The following is a 15,853-nucleotide window of genomic DNA, read 5'->3' as shown; positions in this document are numbered from 1 at the left end:
TCCTAAGCCATTTCTCAAAGGCACAAGAAACAAAAATGATTTGAAAAGCTTTTGCTTCAGCAAACATTCTTATAGTTCTATGTTTCAAATCCTTTCTTTTACACTTCTTAATACAGATTTAAAAACTCGGTAAAAATGAACCAAGAAAAATACCTCATCTTCAATAATATAATGATTACATTCTGATTATCCATACATAGACTACTACCTAGTCATTAAAAATGAGGAAGATCCATATGAACTGATTTAGAAGCTGATTTTATTTATATATATACATATATACGTATATACATATACTCATTCTTATTTTAATATATTCATTCTTATTTGAAGAATATATTGTGTAGAAATATAAAAATTAGCCTCTGAGAAATGAGAAAGGGCACAGGTGGCAAAGAAAATTTTTTATTTATATATTTTTGTTCAGTTTGTTTTTTAACATCAGCATGTATTATAAAAATGACTAATAAAGAAATGGCAAATACCAAAAAATTTTTTTCCACTGAATCAGCCCATAGACCACCTGCAAGGCATGTGAGCCATTTGTTTCTGCTCCCTTTTATCCTGTATCCACCATCTTTTGCTTTCTTACCTGTAAAATGGGACAACCTCACAAGCCTGCTAGGAAACTCAAAGCAGAGAAAGCAAGGAAGGCAGGATACAACTGGCACTGAAGTAAAAAAGTGACAGATCAGAAATGAGATCTCATTAGCAGACAGAGGCATAATATAACAAATTATATATTTATGAGCACATAAATGTGCCAAACATTTAATCCTAATAACTCTATGAGGAAGATATTATCGTCATCATTTTACAGATGAGGAAACTGAGACACAGAGAAGTAGCTTCCCTAAGTTAACAAAACAAAAAATTGAAGGAGTCAGAATTCAGCCCTGCCTGGCAGCTCAGGACCTGCACTCTTAGCCACTAGGCTATGCTGCTTCAATACAAATTAAGAGTTGAGGTTTTTTTCGCCCCCAATCAGATTGGTAAAATTTCAGAAGACTGGTAGATCAAGTATGGATGAGCATTTCAGAAAATTGGTACAAATGTATTTTTTGGTAGAAGTATAAATTACTGAAGGCCATCTGGCAAGAGTTACCAAAATTTAAAACAGGCATCTAACTTTTCAGCTGGCCATTCAACTTCCAGGAACTCATCCTACAGAAATATTCACAAAGATGTCTGCACAAAGGGGAGGAGGGACAACTTCAGGAACCACAGGTAGGGAAATGACTAAATACATCACAATATATGCAAAATATTAAATAGTCTATATCCTTTAAAACTGCAACCTATAGATGCAGACATAGAAAGAACTCTAAAATGGGGTTAAATGAAAAACAATTATCAGAGAGCAATATGTACAGTACGATCCTATTTATGTAAAAATGTGTATCACATCATTTCTTCTTAGAAGAGCGATGTTGTTGCTTCCCTTATTACTTTCCTTCCTTCAAACACCCCCACACACCACACACACGAGCATGCACAGAAATAAGTTGTGAAAAAAATTCAGGTGTTATTTATAAATCATACAATAAGATAAACTTTCAAAAAATCACAAATACAACAGTTATATAAGGTCAGTTTGGAGTCAAGTACCTCTTAAATATATTGCAAATCACATCTATCTTACTGTTCTTTTCCAAACAGATGTGGTTCAAAACCAATGAAGACTTTATAACTTCATATTTGATAGCAAGAGAACAAAACTGACAATAAATAGTCTAACAATAATTCCTTACAATACTACATGGGCACTTGTATTCTCAGTTGTAAAACTCGGACTACCTGAAGAGTTTGCTGAAGTCAATAAAAAGTTACACAAAAATCTGTATTTCCATTTTTTAAATCCTTATTGTATTTTCCTTGAATTGACAATGATACATACAAAAGCTCAAAAGATTAATAAAGAAATTGAAAGCCCCAATAAGTCAACAGATTTCATTACAAGCTGAACAAAAAAAGAGACACAAAGCATTCTGTTTGCTTTTCGTTTAAAAACCACCATGGCACCTTGTCAAGTGGATGCAGCACCCAGACCAGTGGTTCACAAACCTTGTTGTGTGTGAGCATCAGGCAGAGGATTGTTAAAATGCAGGTTCCTGGGCTCTGTTCCCAGACTCTGAGCTCTCATTCCTAAGTCTGACGAACATTCATTTTTAAACAAGATACTCAAGGATTTCGATGAGTGGTAAAAGAACGCCCATGACCAATTCTGCTGTCCAATGCTAATTTGCTGCCATTGGCTGGAAACCCGACTCTGGACTCTGGACAGCCCCTTCACCTTTTCTTTTCCACATCTGTCAAGTCAGTCAAGTGGACTGATCATCTCTGAGGGCCCTTAAGCCCTAAGAAGACTGTGATTGATGTACAAGAAATGGATTTCAGCTAAGAAGTTAGTCTTCACACCAAAACTAGTTTTTTTTTGCAAGTCACTTGGTTTCTGTGTTTTCGCCACCTTCTAAAAAGTCTGTTTCTGTAAGTTCCATTTCCGGGAGCATCTGAGTAGAGGAATTCTGAAACTGACATCCATGTAATTTGGGGGTTTTCCTCATGCAAATAGGGAAGCTTCCAGCAATCCTGAGAGTGGCTGCATATACATGGTATGTGGTGAGAACTGCTTGGCTTAGGAAACAACAGAAACATCCCCACCACATTAAGCAGGCTCCAAACTCTCTTGTAAAACTTCCACCAGAGGAGCTGGAAAACTCAGTAGGAGGTTTTAACTGTGGTTGAACTTGAAGAGTAAGAGCTGGATTTCCTGGAGGATTTCTTAGATGAGAGGGATATTTGCATCCGCTTTACCGTGCGTACGCTTCGGCAAAGGACAGCATTCTTTGCATGATCCCTGAAGTCCTGTGACACAAAGTAATAGACAAAGGGGTCAATGCAGCTATTGAGGGTGGAGAGGCAGAGGGCTGCGATGTACAGGGCATACACATGGCTCTGGCCCCGCTGTTTAATCAGGAAATAATGCACCACAAGCAGGAGGTTACTAGGAGTGAAGCAGATCAGGTACATGGCCAGGACGGTGACAATGAGTTTGATGGCTCTCCTCCTCTTCTTTCCCGAGTTTTCATCTATGGCAGAAGATCGAAGTGTTCTGATCATCAGCACATAGGCAGAAGCTGTGAGGAAGGCTGGGAACAGAAAGATTCCAATGGCCAGAGAGAGGAAATAATTGAACATGTCCGCCACCAACACCTCCTCAGGCAAAACATCGTGACAGGTCGTGATGTTAAGGGCTGGGATGTGACTGGTCTGCTTCACGACATACAAGGGGATGGTAACCAGCAGAATCAGCAGCCATATTCCCAGGGAGACACCAATGGCAATGTTGGCCTTCTTCCTGGCATGCACAATGGGGTTCACGATAACCCAGTACCTCTGCACGCTGAGGCAGGTCATAAAGAGAATGGAACAATACATGTTGCCGTAGAAAAAGCCAATGAGTACCTTGCAAAGCGCTTCCCCGTAAATCCAGTTGTTGCCATGGATATGATAGGCAATCTTCAGAGGGAACCAGATGATAGAAAGTAGATCTGCCAAGGCCAGATTGGCCATGTAAATCACAGCGGGGTGCTTTTTCTTTGTTCGGAAAAGAAAAACCCACAGGGCCATGCCATTACTTGGCAAACCAACTATAAATACAATCGTGTAGACAATTGGAAGAAAGACAGTAGTCAGTTTTCCAGTGAGGATGGAGGCAGAAAACTCATCGATGGAAAAGCCTGGATCCACTTTCCCAGAGATCAGAGATGAGTCAGTCTTACCAATGAGACTTCTTCCTTTAGAGGATCTATTGAAGCCTGTACAAGAAAGGCAAGGCAGACAAGGGTCATTACTGAAATCAATGTTTCAGCAGTAATGCTGGTATGTTCAAGTAAAAGCACTTTATATAAAGATAGAAGGAGTACACAAAATGCTTACAGAGGTTTTCTTTGGGTGATGGGATTACTGGCATTTGTATTACCTGGTTTTATTTGTTTCTTTGTTTTGTTTTATAATGAGTTTTTTTTATCAGAGGGTTATGAAGTATGTGTGGAACATAACATTGATTTCTTTGAATCCCCAAAAAAAACTGACAGTATTTCAATTTATTTTTACAAACTGTCTACATTCATTAGTTCCTAACTGTCCTTATAATGGCCATTTCACTCTGGTCAAGACATGATCCAGCCTGGCCTATCAGTCATTCCGTGTCTCCTCCAGCTACTGGTGGTGGCTGTTGGAGTTTCTTGGCATTCCTCAGCATTACATAGGGAAATTCCTAGGAACACAAGAGACATTCCCTTTCCACCCACAAGGACAGCCTCGGCCAGGCGGGATTCCCCGCTTCTGTGTGGGCCTCCAGGGGAACTTCCCGTGGAGACCAGATGGCAAGCAAGTTTTCTGGCCTCAAGGTCACTGGATGGGTGCATGTACCAAAGACAAATTTGTGTTCTGACTTTCAAGCAAGGAACATGGCTAGCTTTAACAACTTACGCTCTCATCCCAATATTATGAATTAAACTTTAGACACCAGAAACAAATAAATGACATACCTAGCCTACAACCTGTCCCAACCAAATGCTCATGGACCTGCAAAAGAAATGAAGGGACAATTTCAAGACACTGAGGAATCTTACTTTAATTCTGAGAAACAGTAGGCCTTCACCATCCAGAGAAAACAGAGCCAAGTGTATCACTTTGAGGTTGTTAAACTTACTCATGAGTTTATCTGACAATTTTTATGCTTCGTCATCACTTTTTCCTTTTCGAACTCTGCACTCATGTCCAACAGGATGATTCACTTCACTTACGCCTTCTGTTAAGGACTGACAGTGCTTGGCCTGGGTGGATGACTGGAGGGTATGGAGAGCAACACTTCACTTTTCAATTAGTGTAGCAGGTTGAGTGGTGCCCCCCAAGAACCCCAAAAGATGTCCATGCCCTAATCCCTAGCATTTGTGATTACTATCTTACTTAGAAAAAGGATCTCTATAGATGTAATGAAGGATCTTGAGATGAGAAGACCGTCCTGAATTATCCAAGTGGGCCCTAAGTCCATTGGCAAGTGTCTTTATAAGAAGAAAGGCTGAGGGAGATTTGAGAGACAAAAAAGAAGAGAGGAGAAACTGATGTGAAAAGGAAAAGGAAGGCAGAGACTGGAGGAATGCTGAGGAATGCCAAGAAATTCCAACAGCCACCAGAAGCTGGAGGAGACAAGGACTTGCTTCTCCCCCGGAACCTTCAGAGATGCCAACACCTTGATTTCAGATTTCTGGCCTCCACATCTTGGAGCAGATAAATAGCTGTTTGTTAAGCCATCAGCTTGTAGCAATTTGTCATAGCACAGGAAACTACTATACTTAGGATAGACCTAGCTCTTGTTCCAATTTTTTAAATAATTTTTTAAAAAGAACATGAATTATTTTTAAGTAGAAATAATCCTGCATATTATAGTGTTCTTCATATGCTTGCTTATAACCCATGGCAAGAATATAACCCATATTCTGTATGGTAACCTAGTTCCAAAACAAATATCCATAAATGAAAGAAAAGTTTCCCCAAATAATAATTACCCTTATTATGCAGGGTACACTCTGATAATTTCTATAGTGTTCTATTTCATTCTTATAAAAAGCCAGTTACCACCCTCTACATTGATTTCATGAACCATTTCCGTATTTTTCAAAATCAGTTTGTGGAATGACCAATTTTGAAGCACCCCAGGGGAACAATGCCAATGCAGTTACAGGCCCCAAAATACAAAATAATAAGGGCCCCTGTATAATTCCTTTATGGTCCCCACAGCCATTGGCATAGCGCTGGATATAAAGCAGGTGCTCCATATACCTGTGATGGAGGGAAAAGTGCAGCAAGCCACACCATTTTATAGATGCAGAAACTGAAGCACAAAAAAATTGAGTAACTTTCCCAAGATTAAACAGGTGTCAGGTAGGAGAGTCAGGATTCAACCCGAGGTAGTCCATTTCTAGAACCCATGACTCTAACCACTATACCACACTGCACCTGAGGTTACATGTTAGAATCCATGGAGACCAACATAACCTGTGCTGACTCCACACAACATATTTTCTCAAACAAAAAAATTTTAAACATAAAAGTTTACCATTTAAAAAAATCGCCTTCTTTAAGTTAGCCCCTCCTCCAACAATTTATATACTTATTTGTATTAATATCAACATGTTCTAGAAGGCTCTCAGAGGTGTAAGAGAATCCTGTGGCAAAGCTGGTAACTGTGAATAGTGTACTAGTGTTCCGAGAAACTCTTCCATTCAAAGAGCTAGGACATCTATCCCAGAAATAACCCACCAGAAACAATTCAATAAGTTATCCTGCATTTCCGTAGGACATAGAGCCACCGAGATTATAGAATTAATTACCACAAAGGAAACCCATTTCTTTCCCTTTACTATCAAAAATAAAGTCTTACAACTTGCTTTATAAAAGGAAGGAAAATCGAGGCATTGATTGTTCACAGCTATTAGCATTACAAAAAATGATAACCAGATATTAATGTGTCTCCTACGGGAAGAAGCACTTGTGAAGTAACCTTGCAAAAAAACCAAAAGAACAAAACCTAAATCTGATCAAGCACCTGGATCCAATCACCATTTCAATGGAAATAAAGGAGACAATGGGACATGTCAAATAACACCACAAGCATGTGGTCAACAAAATCCGGACTGTGGAGACTGCTACAGGATAAAAGACCTAGTTTCTTCAAAGGCAAAATAAATTACAAGGCACAAATAAAAAGAGAAAGAGGTGTGGAGCTAATCCTTGTAGATGAAAATATTTAAAAGACATACAAACCTTACATAATACATGGACCTTATTGGGACCCTGATTCAAACAAACTATTACAATAATGTTTATGAAATTTAGAGATAACTAAAAATTTGAACACTGACTGAATATTTGATTATATTAAGAAATTATTGTTAGTGGTTATGCTTGAAAAAGAAATCTTCATCTTTTATTAATACATTTTGAAGTATTTTAAGATGAAATTATATCTGGATTTATTTCAAAATAACACAAGGATTGGAACTCCGAGACACGATTGGTGGGAATGTAAAATGGTGCAGCTGCTGTGGAAAACAATCTGGCAGTTCCTCAAATGGTTAAATAGAGTTGCTAAGTAACCCAGAAATTCCTAGGTATATATCCAAGACAAATGAAAACGCATGTCCACACAAAAACTTATACAGTAGCACTATCCATAAGAGCCAAAAAGTAGAAATAACCCAAAAGTCTATCAACAAAGGAATGAATAAACAATATGTAGTATATACATACAATGGAATATTATTTGGCAATAAAAGGAAATGAAGTACTGATATATGCTGCCATGTAGAGGAACCTAGAAAAGATTATGCGAAGTGAAAAAAGCCAGTTAAGGGGGTGGGGGGTGGGAGATGAGGGTATGGGGGATCGAATATATGGTGATGGAAGGAGAACTGAGTCTGGGTGGTGAACACACAATGGGATTTATAGATGATGTAATACAGAATTGTACACCTGAAATCCATGTAATTTCACTAACAACTGTCACCCCAATAAATTAAAAAGAAAAAGAAAAAGCCAGTTACAAAGGAACATGTATTGTATGATTTCATTTATGTCATAAGTCCTGAATAGGCCAATCCATAGACAAAAAGTAAATTAATGGTTGCCAGGGACTGGGGAATGGGGAGATTGGGGGTCAGATCCAAGGAGTGGAATGGCGTGTTCTTTTGGGGTAACAAAAATGTCTTAAAGTTAATTGTAGTAATGGATATACAAAATGTGATTAAAAGATACGGTGAATGTTTGAATTAAAAAATTCATTACAGTAAAAGACACATTGCCATTAATCCCTCTCAAAATACTCCCCCTCACTTTGAACACACTTATCCCATCATTCTTGCCACTTTCTGAAGCAGTTCTGGAAGTCCTCTTTCAGGAGTGTCTTTACTTCATCCTCCATCATGACAATGCTCTGTGTTCACACATCCCTTTTAGTTCTGCAATTTCTGTCCAATAAAAACATTTGGTGTGTCCCCATCTACCTCATTCACTGGATCTCGCACCATGCAACTTCTGGCTCTTCCCCAAAGTCAAAATGACCATGAAAGGAAAATGTTTTGAATCAATTCAGGGCATCGAGACAGCCACGACAGCACAACTAAAGACACTCACGAAAGAGGACTCCCAGAACTGCTTCAGAAAGTGGCAAGAATGATGAGATAAGTGTGTTTGAAGCGAGGGGGCATATTTTGAGGGCAGTGTGTCTTTTACTGTAATAAATTTTTAACATTTAAATATTCACTGCATTTTTTTATCACACCTTGTACAACACTGAAAATTCTAAAAGTTATTGAATTATAGAGTTTAAATGGGTGAATTGTACGGTATGCAAATTATCTTAATAAAACTGTTAAATAAATAACATGGGAGGAGGGCAGGAAGTAGACTGAGGTATAGTCATCAAAGCTGAGTGAAGGGACATGGCATTCACTGTAATATTCTTCTTTCATATTTTAAATTTTCCATAAAAACCAATACATACCAGGTCAGGAAAGTTCATAGAAAGAGAGATCACAATTTTTTAAAATGAAAATAGTAAAATAAAGATGGGAAAAAGAGCAAGAAATACTAAAATAAGAAAGGGAGGGAGGCATAGAGACAGAGGTGGGAAGGGAGGGAGGTAGGCAGGGAGGGAGGGAGGGAGGAAGGAAACAAAGAAGGAAGGAAGGAAGGAAGGAAGTTAGGAAGGAAATTCTGAGAATATTCCAACATAAACCATGAATGGTCTCAACCAAAAATATTGTTCATGGGGTGGCCAGTTAGTTCAGTTTGTTAGAGTGTGGTGCTACTAACACCAAGGTTGCAGGTTCGATCCCCGCACGGGCCACTGTGAGCTGCGCCCTCCTTAAAAAAATTTAAAAAATCGTTCATGTTAACTGTGGTCATTGTGCCTGTTGGCCAGTTGCAGAGCACAGAAGCAGCATGCTGCCTAAGTGATAAAACACTGGTAAATGTCAAGATGCTGCTCAAAGGGCCCTGAAGCCCTTTTAGCACAGAGCACAGACTTTTTTACCCTGTACAGTGTCCTATACCATTCACCAAACTCTTATCTAGAACTGATGCTATCTGCTCCCAACTGTATAACCCATCTGTAAAATCACTTCAATTCAGAGAGGGGAGAAAAAATTAAATGCACATATGGAATTGAAATGCATAAAGAAACTGGCTACAAAAGCATCCTCATTTGGGGGTTGTAATCAACAATCCTTGCGGAAGTATGCAAGAAGACACACCCAAAGATGCTCAAGGCAGCATGCCCACCTCAACTACAAACAAACAGGAAACAAGCAATGCTCACCAGCCCCCCATTCTTAGCTCACCATATCCGAAGCAGAGTCCCTTGCCTCAATAGTAGACACTATACTATTCAATAAATATTGACATGGAAAGAGAGCCACGACATACTGTCAATTGAAAAAAGCAGTGGCAGAATATGCTTCCATCTGCATAACAACATTATCATTTATTTGCAAAATCTGAAGTCTAGAAAGATACCCAAACTATAAATAATGGCCATCTCCCTGGAGTAAAATGGCTGGGGAAGAGAGAATTTTCTTTTTTTACTTCATATCTCCACATATTGCTGGGTTTCTTTTTCAAAGGAGTTTAAACTGGTATAATCTTTTTGGTAGGCAATTGGGCAAAATATGTAAAATTTAAAGTGCACTTTCCCTATGACCTATCAACTTATTTCTAGGAATTTGTCCTGTATAAATTCTAGCTAACGGGCACAAAAATATTGCATGAATATTTAAGAATATTACAAGAATATTGCAAGAATAATAAGAAATTGCAAGAATATTTACTAGAATACTGTTTATCATGGTAAAACAAAAGTATTAGTCTCAACACCCATCAAAAAAGTGACAACAGGACCGGCCCGGTGGCTCAGGTGGTTAGAGCTCCATGCTCCTAACTCCAAAGGCAGCTGGTTCGATTCCCACATGGGCCAGTGGGCTCTCAAGCACAAGGTTGCCAGTTCAACTCCTCGAGTCCCGCAAGGGATGGTGGGCTCTGCCCCCTGCAACTATGATTAAACACGGCACCTTGAGCTGAGCTGCTGCTGAGCTCCCGGATGGCTCAGTTGGTTGGAGCGCGTCCTCTCAACCACAAGGTTGCCGGTTGGACTCCCGCAAGGAATGGTGGGCTGTGCCCCCTGCAACTAGCAACAGCAACTGGACCTGGAGCTGAGCTGCGCCCTCCACAACTAAGACTGAAAGGACAACAACTTGAAACTGAACGGCACCTTCCACAACTAAGATTGAAAGGACAACAACTTGACTTGGAAGAAAGTTCTGGAAGTACACACTGTTCCCCACTAAAGTCCTATTCCCTTTCCCCAATTAAAAAAAAAAAATGTACAAAAAAAAAGAATCAGAGGAACTACTGCATGTTTTTTTTTAAAAAAAGTGACATCAGTCGTGTACCGTACAACAGTTGAAAGACAGACCGCATAAAAGATGGTGGTCCCGTAAGATGATAATAGAGCAGAAAAATCCCTATCACCTAATGACATCATAGTGCAATGCATTACATGTTTGTGGTGATGCTGGTGTAAACAAAACTACTGGGCTGCCAGTCGTATAAAAGTATAGCACGTACAATTATGTACAGTACATATTACTTGATAATGATAATAAAGGACTGTTATTAGTTTATGTATTTACTATACTATACTTTTCATCATTATTTTAGAGTGTACTCTACTTCTAAAAAGACTTTGCTGTAAAACAGTATGCTGTGTTACACCAGCAGCAGCCTCATACATTCTGTGTTTACTGCGTCTCTTGATTGCATCCTTTTCTCTTGTGCTTGTTTTAATTTTGTTTATTTGTATAGTAACACGCTGTATAGCCTTGTAGCCTAGGAGCAATAGGCTATACCATCCAGCGTAGGGGTGTCGTAGGCTCTACCATCTAGGTTTGTGAAGGTGCCTCTATGATGTTCGAACAACGACGAAATCGCCTGATGACCCATTTCTCAGAGTATCCCCATCATTGAGTGGTGCCTGACTAGTTCAATAATTTATGATATTTATACAATGAATAATATTCCCCCTATGAAAGTATGGACAGATTTCTACACACTGACCATGAATAGATTAACCAGGTTAAATAAATAAATTATAGGACGGCATGTGTAGTACAATCTTTCTATTGTTACAAAATATATCTGTGCATAGAGAAGTCTGTTGAGAGTGGAGAGGGGAGAGAATGGAGTTTTCACTTTTTTATAACCCTTCTGAATTGTACAATTTTGAAAAAAAGTGCATATAAAACTTTCAACTTTCATAGCACTTGTTCTTTGTTATTTTAAGCATCTTCCTGCAGCCTACACGCCCCACCAAACCAAGGGTAGAGCAACTACTTATTTGTGTTAACTTTCCTCTTGTGTCCTTTTCCCTACTATCTCTCCTCACTCCAAATCTCCTTTAGGAGCAGAGACTGAAAAATAAAAAGTTCAGTTGCCAAATACCCCTCCCTGGGTACACTTAATACATTCTCATGTGTTTTTTTCAGGATGAACTGTTTCCCTCAACACTTGTCTTGCTAATAAAACCATAAGAAAGTCAAACACAGACTTCACTAAAACATCGCCTATCAAGGTTAATTAGTAACTACAAGGCAAGCAAAGGAACCAAAACCACAAATTCAAAATCCCATCTTCATGCTCATTATAGTATTCTCTCTTATTATGAGACAGTGGAAATACCCCATGTTGTCTATCAACAGGACCAATTTAAAAATTATGACACATTCTCCTACAACATGTTTTAGAGTCATTAAAAATGTTTTATAGTTACTGACATGCTAATGGTTTATTTAATCCCATACTTGCATATAAAGACTTTCTATATTTGTGAATACATATTTTATGCATGGATGCATGAAAGCATGGAAAAGGATATAAACCAAAATGTGAGCATGGTTTCTTGGGTACTGAGGGTGACTTAATTAAACTTTTCCTTTTTTTCTCATTTTTCCTCTGTAGCAATCACATATTACTTGTATCACTAAAAACCAATTACAAAGAGAACAGAAGTTTCAGTCTCCAAAAGAAAAAAAAAGGAATGACTGCATCACAGGGGCCTTCCCAAGCTTACAATGTGGTAGAAAGAAATCAGTGCCTGAAAAAAGCTGATTTAAATGCCCAACTGCCATCAACCTGCCAGGTCTCTCTGGGCAAGTCCCCTCATTTCACTCTTCATTTGCTATTTACTGAAGTCCTTTAAATAATGAGCGTGCTGGACCATGGCAATGGAGATGACGCAAGGGTCCCTGGCCTCCAAGAGTTTAGGATCCAGTGGGGAGACAGATTAAACTTATTTACAAAAGTCATTATCAATTACTGTTGTGACAAATAGGAAAGAAAGCAGAGTCTGATGGAATGTTTTTCCTTGCCCCCCACAAATTCCGTGGGCTGCCTATGTAAAACGAGAAGGTTGTTCTCTAGGTTGAGTTCCCTTTCATGAGGCAGTCTTTCAGGGTAAGGCCTTTGGGAAGAAAATCAAAGCTGTTATCTGTCCTGTAGCAAATTGAGGAGCGTGGGTAAAGGTCAAGCTAAAAGGGGATGAGCAAAGACGTGGGCTGAGAAGCAAAAAAACTCTGGCGATGCTCTATTTCTTTATCAAAATTAATTTAGTTTCAAGTTGGGAGGAAAGCTCCATCTACCTAAAGTCTGTTACTTAAGTAACACTTCAGGAACCTTACCCTACAAGGGAATCAAAGTATGAAGATGGAACAAAACAAAACAACCCAAATGCAATATTAAATAGTTCTGGTTAACAAGTAACTTGATTTTGCTGTTGTTAAATTAAGTTCACCTTATACTGGAGGAATCCTCCAGCCCCAGCCCAGTCGCTTTGTAAACAAGAACAAGCCCATACTCAGGACGAACTTCCTATAGGAACTGTCTGAATCATAAAAGCACTGACTCACCTACACCCACATATTTTTCAAACGTATTTGCACATTCTAAGTTTTGCTCCTCAATTTTAACTTTCTAACTTTAAAAGACAAAGGTAGGGGCGACCTATTAGCTCAGTTGATTAGAGCACGATGCTCCGAATGCCAGGGTTGCGGGTTCGATCTCCACATGGGCCACCGTGAGCTGCACCCTCCACAACTAGAATGAAACAACTACCGTACTTGACTTGGAGCTGAAAGGTAAATGGAGAAGTATTAATCATTTTCAATACCTCCCGGAAATAAATAAATGCTGACAATAAAATGTAGTCAGTGGTGCAGTTCTCAAGTATACACCATAATCCCCTTTTCTGTAACTCCAGAGGGAAAAGAATTACATTCTTCAATCTAATTCAAATTCACATGCTCTTTTAAGAGCAAATTCAAATGCTCTTTTACAATATCTTCATGAAAAGAATAAAAATGAGAAACTGACCCTTTACAGCAGGTCGGCAAATTTCGCAGGGAAAGAAAAACTTCCCTTTGAAGACAACCCTGCCTGCCCCAAACTGTGGGGCGTCTGTTAGCATCACAGCAGCGCGATCTCAGGCCAAGGATTCCCCACGCCCTCAGACGCCTGCTCCGCCAGGGAGATTCCACCCCCAGCAGAACAACTTGGAGCACTCGCAGGGCAGTCACCCGCAGCCGCGAACAATTAGGCACCTGATCACCACCCAGTTGGCTCTCGCGCTGTTCAGTCCCCGGGACTGGCAGCCTCCGATCTCAGTGGCAGCCAGTGCACGCTCCGGGTGACAGAGAAGGGTGCGGGAACTCAGGGCCCTAAGATCACCTGGTCGAATATAAGGCAGAGTTCAAGAACTTCCATAAATCTGCGTGATGCCCAACTGGCCTAAAACTTGAAGCAAAGCGCCGGTTACCGCGAGAACCCGGCGGGGGCCGGCCCTGACTTCCATACCGAGCGGTGCATGGTGCCAGGGGAGCTGCGGGCCGGTGGGTCTTTAACCCCGTGGGCCGTTCCCAAAGAGGGAGCTCCAAAGGCTAAAGGGGTTGCAAGAAGCGAGGTTCTTGGCCGCGGGGCTCCCACCCACTCAACCCCGCTCCGATCCATCAACTCATAACTCCAGGGGTCCCCTGGGACCAGCCCGGAGGAAGTCGCCAGGGTGTGCGAAAAGCTCCTTAATGACCTAGTGTTTGCAAAGAAGCCAACCCGTGGGAGTCCTCTAAGTAGCCTTTAGACTCGAGCACTCCTTTCCCTTCCCTCCGTGAACTTCAGCCTCTTGGGATTGTCTCATTCGGTGGCTCCCTGAACGCGGGGATCCCCCGTGAAAGCGGCGGAGAGGAGACTGTGGAGTGTACGGGAGGTGCTCGGAGGCAGCAGAACACCCTGCGCGCACTGGCCCACTTCCCCCACCTGCCGACAGTGCCCAGAATCCCTGCTCCTTAGCGGCACGAGCCCTCCGCGGCCGTTTCTCACCTTGGATCGTGCGGTCACCCGAGGCAGAGGCCGCCAGCAGGATGGCGCTCCCCAGCAGCCATGCCGCGCTCGGGCTTCGCATTCTTCCAACAACCCGGACGCCGGGCGAGCGAGGAATTCGCCGCCACTGATTCAAAACTCAGAGCTCCACTCGCGGGTGGAAGAGAAAGCCACTCTCTCACCTGCCCCTAACTGGAGCCGCTGCGCGCGCCTTCCCAGAGCCTGATAAGTTTCAGTGAAACCCCAGCCGCTCCAGCACCTGCGCGAGGCCACGCCCAGGGGCCAAACCCGCGGCCCCGTCCCGCCCCTTCAGCTGTCAGGCGCTCGGGCTCGGCCCGGGGCCTCCAGGCTCCGAGCTACCCCGCCACTCGCCGCCCTCCCGGCTCCGGGTGGACGAGCTGCAGTTCCCAGCCAGCCCGAGCCGCCCGCGGGCAGGGTAGGCCGGTGAAGTAGCCTTATTGGAATGCAAATAGTAGGAACGCTGGGACGGAGGGTTCCTCCAGGCCTGCGCGACGCCTACAACTACCTTTCACCTTTAATTCCTACTGAGGAGCCAGTGTCGTCCATCGCCCCTCCCCTTACCTAAATGGCAAAAAAGCAAGACTCGAGCTCACTGCACTTACCCTCGGTAATTGGTAGAGGCTTCCCAGTGGAGTGGACACGTTTTTAATCTGCAGAGGCAAAATGGATGGCTGCGGACACCAAAGAAAGCGGTGGGGAGCAGAAAGGGGTACGGATAGGAGGGGTTAGGGATGTAGGATAGGTTTCCGCTCTGCTGTTAACTAGCTGCGACCTCCAACAAACCTCTTCACCTCCTTCTAGGCCCATTTCCTCGTCTGAGAGGTGGACGGGGAGAAAACAGTTGGAACAGTTACTTTAAGTGAGAAGTGCGAATGATTTAGGAGCCCTGTGTAGTTTAACCCTGAAAACAACCTGCGCACTAAGTATGATTATTATTCCCGTTTTACAAACGAGGAGATGGGGCTTAGAAAGGTTGGATAAATTGCCCACAGTTATGCAGTTTATAGATACAGGCTGTAAATGTCAACCACATTTAAACTCTAGTCTATGAGTGCCACTGTCTTCTATTAATCATTGCACCATAAATGTTTCCACTAGGGTCTTTTCCACATTGGGATCCTAGGGACCAAAGACATTTATAAGCAGATAGAGGGGGTGGGGATAGAACGAGTGTGAGATCGGTGATGAGCGCACAAGGGCCTTCAGCATATTGGTAATGTCTTCCTTTTTACTTGCTTTAAAAAATAAAGTTGACTGTTATCCATTTAAACTATTGGGTAGTGGAGGGGCAGTAAAGAGAAACGGGAGTGTTGTCTTCAGATATTTGAAGGATTAGCATGTCGAA

General features: G+C 41.5%; 2 protein-coding genes and 1 non-coding gene across 3 annotated transcripts in view; 1 reads left to right on the top strand and 2 right to left on the bottom strand.

The window, feature by feature from the left end:
• Window positions 1–14,611, bottom strand: part of CRHBP (corticotropin releasing hormone binding protein) — a 77,905-nt gene extending 63,294 nt beyond the window's left edge. The window contains exon 1 of the mRNA XM_033110953.1: window positions 14,488–14,611. The gene's annotated coding sequence lies outside the window, so the exon portion shown is untranslated. The remainder of the gene's footprint in view (window positions 1–14,487) is intronic.
• On the bottom strand, window positions 413–14,639 carry F2RL1 (F2R like trypsin receptor 1). Its single transcript, XM_033110952.1, has 2 exons — window positions 14,488–14,639; window positions 413–3,818 (listed from the first exon to the last, which is right to left on the bottom strand). The coding sequence occupies exons 1-2, from the start codon at window positions 14,567–14,569 to the stop codon at window positions 2,719–2,721; spliced, it is 1,182 nt and encodes a 393-aa protein (XP_032966843.1). The 5' UTR covers window positions 14,570–14,639; the 3' UTR covers window positions 413–2,718.
• On the top strand, window positions 8,841–8,914 carry TRNAS-ACU (transfer RNA serine (anticodon ACU)). Its single transcript has one exon. It is a non-coding gene; the product is annotated as a tRNA-Ser (tRNA).
• Window positions 14,640–15,853: the final 1,214 nt, after the last annotated feature.

This window comes from Rhinolophus ferrumequinum, chromosome 7, assembly GCF_004115265.2.
Source record: "Rhinolophus ferrumequinum isolate MPI-CBG mRhiFer1 chromosome 7, mRhiFer1_v1.p, whole genome shotgun sequence".
In the NCBI taxonomy this organism is placed as follows: Eukaryota; Metazoa; Chordata; class Mammalia; order Chiroptera; family Rhinolophidae; genus Rhinolophus; species Rhinolophus ferrumequinum.
Note: the sequence above shows the minus strand (reverse complement) of the source record. Positions and strands in the feature narration are given on the sequence as shown.

What these genes read in the sequence shown, in the direction of transcription:
- F2RL1 (XM_033110952.1), bottom strand. Translation starts at nt 14,569, where the DNA reads ATGCGAAGCCCGAGCGCGGCATGGCTGCTGGGGAGCGCCATCCTGCTG. An exon ending in GGGTGACCGCACGATCCAAG is followed by an intron (nt 3,819 to 14,487) that starts GTGAGAAACGGC and finishes TTTCTTGTACAG; the next exon opens with GCTTCAATAGATCCTCTAAA.